This window comes from Phaenicophaeus curvirostris, chromosome 3 (assembly GCF_032191515.1).
Source record: "Phaenicophaeus curvirostris isolate KB17595 chromosome 3, BPBGC_Pcur_1.0, whole genome shotgun sequence".
Taxonomy (NCBI): Eukaryota; Metazoa; Chordata; class Aves; order Cuculiformes; family Cuculidae; genus Phaenicophaeus; species Phaenicophaeus curvirostris.
The window spans coordinates 11744050-11756205 of NC_091394.1; the positions used below are offsets into that span (position 1 = coordinate 11744050).

The 12156-nt window shown below is 40.1% G+C and overlaps 1 protein-coding gene across 1 annotated transcript in view; it reads left to right on the forward strand.

Moving 5' to 3' along the window:
- Positions 1–3421: 3421 nt before the first annotated feature.
- PTPN3 (protein tyrosine phosphatase non-receptor type 3) overlaps positions 3422–12156 on the forward strand; it is a 173690-nt gene continuing 164955 nt past the window's right edge. Inside the window, exon 1 of the mRNA XM_069853382.1 lies at positions 3422–3586. Coding sequence (XP_069709483.1) covers positions 3538–3586 — 49 coding nt within the window. The 5' untranslated portion in view covers positions 3422–3537. The remainder of the gene's footprint in view (positions 3587–12156) is intronic.

A 12156-nucleotide genomic window follows, 5' to 3' on the forward strand; every position in this document is an offset into this window, starting at 1 on the left:
TAATCTTCACATTGCATTAGGTAACAGAGTTATTACCTGAAGTGGGAAAGCTGTGCTGTTTAGAGAAACAAATGCCAACACCTGCTCCAGTTTATGCCAGTTAGGGTCCACCCTCAGGCTTTTGGCATATTGCCAAATCAGCCTTGAATTGGACAAGCTTTGATCAGCTCCATAGAAAGCTAATGACACATAATTGTAGGTTATGACCAGATACTGGAGTGAGGACAGATGTAGCATCATAAAAAAGGGGATGCAAGCATGACTTGGTTATTTTGTCACTTCAGTGACAGAAGTGGAGACAAGCCTCAATTGCACAGTTACTGTAAACCTGCACTGTTTTTTCAGACAAGGATTATAATTACAGATATGAGCTTCTTGGAAGATCAAGCACCACAATTATGGGCTGTTTGTTATTTGAACGCTCTTTGCAATAACTCACATACATTTGTGTGCATCAGTTTGAATGCTTGGAGTCTGTCCAAATACATAAATGGCTGCTATCACTTCATATTTTAATTTCATGATTACAACACAATGTCCTTGTATGTAAACTTGACTCTTCCTAATATTTTTGCTGCAATTGACACTGATTCACTTAGCTCATTAGATGGTTTTCAGAGTTTTAGGGTTCGATGCTGATGCATTCACTCATCCAAATGCTATCTCAGGCACCAAAAAGCCTAGCTTAATTTGCTACTTTTCATTTCTCTGCTGCAGAAAGTTGGGGTCAACTCACACTGTGCCTTCCATTTCCAAAAGCTGAGCAACAGCCTTAATTCCTGACCTGCTTCATCTATGGGCAGAATTACAGTCCAACACAGAATGAGGAAAAAAACCCCACATTAAATTATTTTTTGTGTGTTTTTTACATTATCTCTCTACAAGAAGCCTTTCTTTTTCACAATTGTCCTTTCCACTGAAATTCAAATCAGACCCTGCTAATCTGATACCCAGTATGAGTTTGCTGAGTCATAAGAATGTGATTGAGGAGTCACTTACTGTAATTGTACATATTCAAGTAGTATGAATAAATGCATGCCCTTCTGCAGATGTACTTCCAATAGTTTCTGAGCTTGCAGCTCTCGGTTCACTTACTATAAATCGTCAGTGCCGTAACCTTAGGCCATCTTAGAACATGGCTCTGAAGTTAATGGGCTATGGAGTAAGAAGTGAGTAGGTTATACATTTACCATTCTCCTGGTCTGTAATAAACCTGCCTAGCCATGTTAAGTCATGTAGAGAATTATGTTTCAAGATTCAGGTAAGCTTTCAGAATATGTCAGTAGTAATGTGCAATTAAGGGGCATTTCACAAAAAGCTATTTCCCCACAGCCACTTATCTTCAATTCAGGACTGCCCATCTTAACCTCTGGGCTATTGCCCATGTTAAGAATTAGCCAGGGTTTTAGTCTAAGCAGGAGAGTGGATAAACAAACTTCTATTGAGAGCTCTCTTAGAGAAAAAGGATGCAGAAGGGGAAAAAGCAATAACTTTGCTTCTCCACAGAAAACTCGGACAATAAAATTCTGGAAAGCTTTTGCAGGTTTGTCTTAGTTTTCAGCCTTATATGTGCCCTCATTATATCATCTCAAGAGTGTTGCCATCACTTGAGATGTCTTCAGGCTGAGAGTGAAAGTATATGGATTATGGCAACAGAAGCAGAGGCAGGAAAGCCAAGGCAGCTCCGTCCTGCACTTCTCACAGCCCAGCAGTTGCTGTCTTCCCAAGTAGAGCAGGTGAAAAATTATTTGCTCTACACTCCAGGGGAAAATTAATTCATTGTCATGCCCTTTACAATCCTCCTTATTGAGGAAGACCTTTTGTAGAAGTGGAATGAATACAAGCGCCCCTTTCATATTGTTTGCTGAAGTATTACAAGAAGTACAAGGCTCCCACATAAATGAATTAAATCTCTGGAAAACAAAACTTTGCCTCAATCTATTCAAGCTCACCTATGCATGAAAAAAACCCCAATCTTTGTAAGCTTTGTTGAGTTTTAGTTTTCAAAGAGAAAGAAAGAGAAAGAGAGTGAGTATGTAGACCTGTTAACTATAATGTGAGTACTCACAGGCTGCAAAATGAGAGATTTTATTTACCCAGGTGAAAGAAAAGCAGGAAGTTGCAATGTGTCATTTTCCACCGAGGAACCTCTGGAAGAGTTGCTGTTTCCAGGAAGGTGTAATGTCCCTAGAAGTGAAAATTGATTTAGATTTTTCTCTCAGCATTCCACTGCAAAACGAGAAACTGAACTTTTGCCAAATTCTGTATGAGCATCTTTTTTGAAAAAGACCATTGTTACAATAAGGTCATGTTCCTCATAAAACACAACACTTGACATGCATGAAATCTCAAATGCTCTGTGCTTATTGGCCACCTCACCCCAGTATTTTACAAGGGTGCAATAATGATAGCTTCCTCTGTCATGCTGCATTTTGCACATAGATTTCAAAGCATTTTCCAAAGAAAGGGAACTATAATTACGCATGTGTTAGAGATGGGGAAACAGAAGTACTGAGAGGTAAAGCAATTTGCCCAGGGTGACAGGGCAAATTAGAGGCAGAGTCAGGCATACATCCCGCGTCTCCTCGTTTTTGGTTCCATGCTAACCACAGCCTTGCTTGCACTTGATGCTATCACCAGCTTGCAAGAGCAACAGCAGTAACTGCTGTGGGGTTACTAGGAGATGTGACCTGATATGAAATCAATACAGGTCTTAAAGAGAATCCACTTACAATCCCTCTTGGTTGTGGAGGAAAGAAAGCTCCGAGGGGCTTGCAGGGTAGCACTGGGGACTCCTCACTGAGCAGCAGATGGGTAGACAGGGGCTGCTGAAACATAGAGCAACCTCTGTGATTCTTGCATGGAGGAATCCTCTCTGCAAGCACTGAGGCACTATTAACCTTGCATTTCTGGGGATGCATGTCTCAGAAATCAGGTCCATGCAATTTGTTTGCATCATTGAAGCAATCACTGTTGCTGTTCACAGAGAAAGAGGCCTCTGTAGCAGAGATCTGGAGTTGGTTTTTTTCCACAAGAAATAGTGCCTTGGGGAGATGCAGTGGCAGCCCTTGCCACCTAGGTGCAGAGAAGAAGGACTCCTGCTCTCCCACAGCACAAGAGCACCCGAATTGTACCGCTAGCTGTGGTTTATTTGGCACGTAAGATTGATTTTAAATTATTTCCTGTATATTCACAAACCCAGCAAGTAGTTTCCCTTTAAAGTGCACCAGCTGTGACATTCTGTAGGTTCTGTAATTTCCAATGAGGCACTAAGAGACTACTCCTTTCAACAACTTTTTTTTTTTAATGAGGGTGGGTACCTGTTGCAATGAATCAATTAAAACTCTTCTGACACACAAGATGTGTGTTGTCAGACCTGTTTCACAGGTTTCTTAGGAGGAAGGATAACATGTGACAATACACAGAAGCCAGGAGTACTTGAGAAGATCAGAAGCCTGCACGAGTGAGCTTAGCTTTCCAAAATACTTTCTTAAAGTGCTACTCAAAAGACCACTGACCGCGGCAACAGACAGCGCCATGGTGGAGCAAGAGATGCTGCTGTCGTGTGCTTACCCTCAAGAAAAGTGTAAGTGACCATATATATAAGTGACCATATATAATTTTGTATAAGAAACAAAACCAGGACACTGGAGAAAGGAAATGAAATAATTTATCTAGCTAGTATAATTGAAAAGACAGAGGGAGTAGAAGGGAAATGCTAAACTAAGGAAATAAGGAAGTTAATAACTTTATAATGTAGGCATGCAATGGAAATAATATTAGTGTACTTACAGGCAAAAGAAAGGATGCTGGTATGAAGAACTCTGATATAAAAGCATTTGAAGAAACTTCCTTTAATCTTTGGCTTTCTTCTTGTATTTGCAAAGTGCTGTGGCATGGGGCAGCTTGTGTGGTGGAGAATATGAACAATGAGCTTTGATTTAGTAGCTTGAGTGGCAGATTGGAGTGCTGTGAAAGCATTTTCTAGAAAGACATTCTATAATTAAAACAAAGTCCTTTTCTTTGATAATGCAAAGCCCCTTTTTCCTAAAGCATTAGCAAGCTTTCTAATGCTTTATCCAAATGCTAGCCGAGGGTTACAGTACACTGCAGATACTCCAAATCCACCCCTCTTTCCTCAAAGGAAGCTGTCACAGAACCTCTTTTATTTTTATTACTAGAAAAAGTAACACAGGCAAGAAAGAGCAATAACACACACACAAAATATCTGTGCATGTTAGCTTTTAAAAGTATTAGGAATGTTTTAAAAGTCTTCTGAAAAACACCAACTCAGATTTCCAACATGCCAAAGATGAGTGTGACAGAAAGGTAGAAATGTAGCTGGTTACAATGAAGTTGGGTAACTAAGTCTGGACTGGACTTGTCTGAACAAAATACTACGTAAAATGTAGAAATGGAACTAGTATGTCCTGGAGCCACTGTCAGAACAAAGTTCAGTGCAAAAAACCTTGTCTCTTTGAACTCAAGAAACTTTGCATTTTGAATAGCCTGGCTTGTTTTGGTGACTTCACAAGGATGTTATTTAAAACTTAGTCCAGATGGAAGGATTGCTTTTGTTCTGGACATAAAAATGTCATGTTGTACGGGGTTTTATGTTGGTTATCAATAGCAGAATAGGACAGACATGCCAGCAAAGAAGCAGTTTACCTGTGGAGAGATGTTTTCTATTGTGTCTTGTTTCCTACTCTGTACAAAGTCACGTATACAAAAGATAACAGACGGTTAAAAATCTTTCTCACCTACAGTGTCCTGCTGAGCGGACTTAGGAGGCAGCCTGCTCATAACTAACTGAATGTAACAGAGTTTAAATGAAACCTGGAGTTATAATATCTGGCTCTAAAAAAACCCAGTGATGACTTCTATTCTGCTGCCCAGTGTCCTATTAAAGGTGTTCTGAAGGCATGATGACAATAATTTATTTTTAGCTTTGCAGTAACCTAAGCAATATAACTGAGCATTTTTCATTGGTAGATTCCCTTTTTTTCCCCTCTTTTCTATTGTTCACTTTAATGCTGAAAAGAAAAACAAGACTCATACTGGTTTAAAACCATCCAGCTGCCTTTTATGGAAGACATAAAAGGTAACTGGACCTCTCAAATTGCTCAGTTTTGAATATGAAATGTAACTTTACACTGCATGTCATTGTTTTTGCATGTGTACAAAACAGAAATGGAGATTTCTCAGTCTCATTTTGGCCCTCAGTTTCACAGAAATGTGCAATGTTGAACTGTAGAGGCTGAAAATTTTGCTTGGAAAAAACATGCAAAAAACCCCAAAGGAAATCAGTCCACAGGAGGAAGGAAGTCATGTAATATATGAGGATGGTCGAGCTGGGTCCTCTAATGACATGGTGGCATGAATCAGCAATGACCCCCCCCTCAAAGCCAACCGAGTTACCCTGGAGACTGAAGAAAAGACTGTGTGGAGGATCAGCCTTGTTGCATTTATAATATTAAGCATTTGCCAGGAGCAGGTAGTGGATGTATCTGACATGTTAAAAGGACAAACAGAGCACTGATCCGTGAAGAGTCAAATCGTGCCTCAAAGGGAATGCATTTCAGCTTAAAACTAAGTGTTTTCTTGGACTGATCCAAAAGATCAACATCCTGCAGCTTTCAGCTTATAAATAAAAACCTAAATCTTTTAAGAAATCCTTTATTCTAAGTAAAATAGGAACGGTACATCTTGGGGAATCTGCAGCTACTTGTTGGGAGCCATTAGCTTTGTATCTGCTGCTATGTGAATTCAACAAGAAACTTGAACCTTTGTACCTGAAGGTATGGTCTAGCTGTCCATTATGATGCATTTCCATGTGTCTTCTGATTAATGAGACTTGTATCCCTCAATGTCTTTCAAGAAAACAGTATGCAATTGGGATTTTTTTTTTTTTTTTTTTTATCCTCCAAGACACATCAGGATGGTTACAACATTGAAAAATTAGCCCATAGTTAGTCATGGGACATGTTTTTCGTAGGTCCATGAAGATTCAATGCCAGAGCATTCACTCCACAGGTGAATATTACTGTTTCCTTGTGAATATTAGCTGGGTTTTTCTATGTTCTATCACTCTGTTTCACCAGGCTGTTGGGACAAACTACTCATTAGTAAGACCTGGTGTCAGGTGTCTCTCCAGGAGGCTTGTCTCATGGCAGATATGACAAGATTAGAAAGATGAAATGTCCCAAAACACCAGCACGGAGGTTAAGATCCTGCCATCTCTTGCTAGTGTTGTGTGTTTTTTTCCTCTCTCAAAACAATTAATTGTTAAAACAAAGTTGTGGGAGGTGCACATATCATGACTAGACGCAGCCACTTAACTCGGCTTAGCATGTTATCTTCCTCATCGAACTTATCAAAGCTATTCAATAAGCCTTTCTTGGCAGAGATGGTTTTCAAAGGAAAATACGCCAAAGAAGCCATTACAATGGATCCTGCCCATCACAGGGGGTTTGGAACAAGATGATTTTTAAGGTCCCTTCCAACCCAAACTATTCTATGATTTCAATCCTCTTAGAAAGTAAAATGTGTGTAATAAACGAAGTTTCTTTAGGAACACTGGTAAGCAGACTTCTCACCTATGTGACTTATCCCTAAATATTCCTAAATAGCTGCTTACAAATATAAATATCAAAGCAAAATAATAGAAGATATCTTTTTTGCACTTCTCTGTCTGAGTTATTGTTTAATACTGGGTTCATATTTTTTCAGGTATTTGTATACCCTCTGTTAGGCTGTTCTTTTTGTTAATATTTGCATACTCCTTGAGCCCATAGACATATTTTTTCATAAATCTAGAAGAGCACATTACAAAAGCACACTAGTCTAAGCCTTTACCGATAAAAGAGGAGGGGACAGAAAGTAACTTTAGAAAGAACAATATAAATCACAAGAACTTTTTTAAAAAATACAAAGCACTTCTGCTCTTGTACTTTAATTATCAGTCACATAAGTAGTAACTCCTAAAATCGGGGCTTTTTTTTAATCTTCCCAAAATCCAATTCTCTTTAAGTTGAAACTAAGCAAGGAAATTGCAACCCAAATGGATTGTGTGGGTTGTGTTGAGGAGTTTCTGTTCATTTGTTTGCTTGGTTTTGATGATTATGTTTTTCCAGCCCTGGAATGCCAAATACACACTTTCATGTCAGCTTACTTAGATTTCAGATCTGAAAAAGCATTCTAAAATGAATACATTTTATTCTTGCCACTTAAGAGCAACACAATGATATTAAGTGTATGTTGATGGGAAAACATGGGAGCCCACTCTTCTCAATATGTCTTGAGGAGACAAAAATGTGGTGATTATCAAGGAGGAGTCGTTAAAAAGTCCTTCTTCTCTGGAACAGCTTTCATAGACATTTGCTCATCCTCAGCCACTTGATTTTCAAATTGAAAATCTTCTGTTTGATCATATTGGAATGCATTTTTTTAGACTTTAACCATGTAAATGAACAATCACACTCAAAGCAGAAGTGATTCCCTATCAAGGAACTCACTGGTAATTTTTTTAAAAACACCTACTAAATTTGCCATTAAAGTCTTCAGGTTTTTTTTTTGTTTGTTTGTTTGTTTGTATTTTTATTGTGGATTGATGTATTAAATCATGCCAAGATTTAAGAACAAGTCCCAGATGAACCACAAAAACCCCAGCCCCACTATCTCCTCATGGATAGATGCCTTTTAAAGCTCTACCAAGGAATTAATTTCACCTTGTAAGCTCCAGTTAATGCACATTTTAAATCAAAATGTCATGCAGTGTTAAATTGAGTGCCTTGGGGAAATCCAAATATGCTGTCCCAATACAGTTACTGTTCTTGATCAGAGCTGTCACATTTTTGAAACAAAAAATTCATTTAAGGAAATCTGTTTTCCAGGGAACTCGGCTGGTGTGACTATCAGCTTTTTTGGCCCTGATTTTTTGATAACTTGCCAAATTCACACATCAGTGTATGTCAATCTAATCTATAGCTGTAGTCAGCTAATAGGAAATGAAGTCAACATCACTCCTTACTTTTTCTAGATCAGATATGTCCAAAGGAAGAAAAATAAACTGAAAAAAAGCCAAAACTAATACACATGCTCTTCATATGCTCCTCATCTCAGCACCACATCGGAAGGTATTTCTGTGTGAATTCCTCTCTGGAAGAAGGGTTTATGCAACACAAGGGTGGAGCCCAGATAGAAACATAAGAAGGACAGTTGTGCCAGTCAAAGGTTATCGAGAAGCAGATTTGGGCAAACCAAGTTACGTTCACTCTGAATAGATGAGGCACTAAAAGGCTTCTCTGAAATACACATAAAGTGATTATAACCAGCTCTTGTTTCACAAGCAGATTATTTAAATTGTCCCAGAAATATGCCAGGCTCACCTGGAAAAGGACCTAGAGTGAACACCCAAGCACGCAAGCTCTCCAGGGGCCTGGCAGCTGTGTGAACCTGAAGGATCTCCATCCTTGTGGACTTTGCCCACACAGCATCCTTGTGTTTAATGTTTTGCTGTTTCCGCTGCTCTGGTAACGTGGGTGGGAATGCTACCAGCAGCTGGAGATGTTTAGCTCCCTGTGCAGGAGGATGGGCTCTGAGGGACAGTGAGCAGCTGGCCTAACCTAACTTTGCAAGGCAGGGAAATGATGTTAAGGAAAAAGACAGCAGAAAGACATTTAAAACAGACTTGGAATATGTTTGTTGTACCATTCAACATACACTTGCATCTCAAAGGCAGATACATCTATGGTCCACTCAGCTTCTGGGTCTGGAGAGGTTTTTGACTCTTTGGAGAGATTATCTTCATCACATCTGTGAGGTTTCTGCTGCACTGGATTTCTAAAGGATAGGGGCTCTATTTCATTGGTCACGTGGAGATGTTGGTAGTGAGGGGTCTGCTTACTTGCATTTATCCTCACCATTCTATAGGATGACCTTGCCTCTGAAAAAATACTCGATTTCTGCTACCATTTTTTGCTCAGTTATGCTGTCAATTGCATCACCACCGAATCAAAGTTGTAGTGGGGTAACTGAGAGCAAAACTTTGCATGGTGTTTCCTTCCAGAGGTATGGTCTAGCTTAGAGCAGCACAGTCTGCAGGGGGCTCTATCCCTTGCTGCTCATATAAAAGGGAGCCAAGTTTCAAATCCATACAAGGTTTTCTGATCTAAGACTCGACTCAACTGAGACACATAAGACTAAAATCCCAGCAAAGCTGGTGATTAAGCTCAAGGACTCACTTGCCTTTAACTTTACCAGGAGCTTGGAACTGTACTTCTGTGCATGTCTTGAGTTGTCCCAATCTTGATGGACTTCAGTAAGCAATTAATTGAAGGCTTGCTTTGTACGTATCCCTAACTGAGCCTATTGCAGGGCCAGTTGGTCCCACAGGTGTCCTCAGAGTATGCTCAGCTTTCAGAGACCTATTTCTGGTCTTATTACATGCAGTGGCTGTTGCTGTTTGCTGCTGAAATGCAAAACTCTTCTGCCTGGGTACTACATAGTAGCCAGATCATTTACTTGGAGGAACTGGAAATGTTCATTCCCTATTTGAATAGGAATATTCAAATATATTTGGGCTCAAATTCATTCCATCTCAAGAGAGAAAGTCTGTCCAGCAGGAGAGAGGCCACTCTGGCAATAGGCAGCCCTGCTCCATCCTTGTCACCAGTCTAGTGGTGGTTATGGAACTCACTCCAAGCAGAGATGGACAGGCCTGAGTCTTAGTTCCCCTTCTCGGACCTTTTTTTCTCATAGTTCACATACAACCACCACTGGTTAAAACACAGAAAATCAGGTGCAGAGAAGGGACAGAACCCTCCTTGCCCTCATGCCAGGTGAGTGTCCTGAGCATGAGGAAACATGACTTCATTGCTTAATATGCTCTTTCTCTTCATGGGCTGATGAATTTTGAATTGGTTTCTGCACAGTTGCAGCTGAAGGATGAGGAGCTTATCCCTCCAACCCACTCACACTGACCTACTTTAGAGCTGCTAATTGCATAATCTCTGGGGTTGAAGGGGAGGAGGGTGTTGAAGCCCCCCTCCCACACACATTGTGCAGCCAAAGCAGGAAACCAAACTTAGGACGCCTGCTTCCCAGGTTACAGCTTTAGCAGCAGGGTGAGATATGAATACGTGGCAACTGTGGCAACGGAGAAACATTAAAAAGTATAAGGCCTGCTCAATTCTCTGAAGGGAAAAAAAACAAACCCCACAAAGCTATATTTTGGAAGAGATCTGATTTGCAGATCCCAGCCAAATGCAAGTATCCCCTTGCAGGTCTGCCAGGTAGGTTTTAAGGTTCCTCCCCCCAGCTAACCAGCTTTATTGGTTAGTTCTAAGTGAGTGCATGCTAATCTACTTAGAGATGTTATTGCAGGCACCGAGCACTCTTTGTGCACTTTATAGATCTGTTGCTCAGGATTTAGACTCTGCTCAGAGGCCTGAGACCTCAAACATGGGGTATTACACCAACTTACGCTGAGTCACTAAGCTCTTTATTGAATCTGGGCCCGGTACATTTTTCAGGCTTATTTGCAGAGCAGCAGGTATTATTACCAGCAGTAACTGGGTTAATAACAGGGCCTCCATGAGAGAAAGCAATTTGTAACACCTGTGATGCTTTGACTGAAACATGTTCATTATCCCTGTTCCCAGTTATGTAATAAGCAGAACAATAAAAAAAAATTACTTCTCTGCAGAAATCTCTACAATGCCTGCTGCCTGTATATGGCCACTGTATCCTGTTTGCTCAGAATTTGCACAGTTACCGTTGCCTGGAATCTCCTCAGCTGAATGCCCCTTGAGTTTTAGTAACTAGGCATGGATTAATGAAATAAATAGAGCAAACACCAAAAAAAAAAAAAAAGACATTTATCTTCACTGTGGACAGACAGTTGTTGTTGCACACTTGAAGCCTGACAGATGTGGTTTGCTGGCAAGTGGGTGGGAAAAAAGTAACATCTTAATTCATGCTGGGGGTGGGGGGAAGCTTTTCTTCTTCATCTTGAGACAAAAAGATCTGAAAAACTTTCAGAGATGTTCATAGCAGCTTCATGCACAACATATGGTCCTTCCTGAGCTTTTGACCATTCCCAGTGTGGGACTCTGCCAAATGAAAGTTAAACAAAAGTTACCCTTACAAAAATATTTAGGAAGCCCTGTTTTAGAAGTGAGTGCATGTTGGCTGTGACTCAGAGCACACCCACACACTGGGTAGACAGATTAGCATCTAAACCACTAGGCAAGTTCCAATTCTTGCTCAGAAGGTCAAAAAAAGCCTGGGAAATGGCCATTACTCCCTTTCTCCTCAGCACATTTATTTTTTTCCAGATTAAAAAGTCATTTTGGATGGCACAGCTGCAGTGAAGTCAATTGATTTATTGTCATAAACAATTGTGTTTCAAGTTGGGAACTAATTCTGAATTTTGTCATTTCTGGAGAAAAAATAAAGAGGGGATTAAAAAAAAAAAACAACAAAAAAACCCCCCAAAAACAGCAAGCCACACCAAAACCCAACTCACAACCAGAACCCAAACCTTTTCCATTGGATTTGTTTGTTGTAACTTTTATTTCTGCCCCACAGAAACCACTGGGATCCGTAAAATGTTTATAAAGGAGGCACATTTTAGATGGAAGAGAGATGGAATCCAAGCCCCTCCTTGATAATATGCTTGGTTTTGTCCAGGACTGGAGAAAGTCAAATCTGATGTGTTTGGGTTTGTTTTTTTTTTTCATTTGGTGTCATATTATCAGAACACAACAGTTCAAAAAACCAAGATTGCCATATGCATTTCACTTGGCTTCCATGTACTGTAGATGGCCTGTTTCTGAGCCAACTGTGAATAAAGTCCCTCCAGTTCCTCTAGCATTGCCATGAAGACAATGAATGCCCAATCCCTCCACCCTTGTGACACTGAGGACACACTGGGATAAGAGCTGGGGTACAGCTAATAGCACTAGAAACGTTTATTAGGCCAGAAATGAGGTTGGCCTGAAGTTTGAGGTACCTCCTATCTCCAAAAAAAAAAAAATTATCAGCCAAAGATTTCTAGAGTGATGCATGTTTTATGTGTTGTTAGCAAAAAGGGTTTGATATAGCACTGGAAGTTTGTGGGTTGTCCTGAAGCCATAGGTTCAGTCTTTTCTAGAA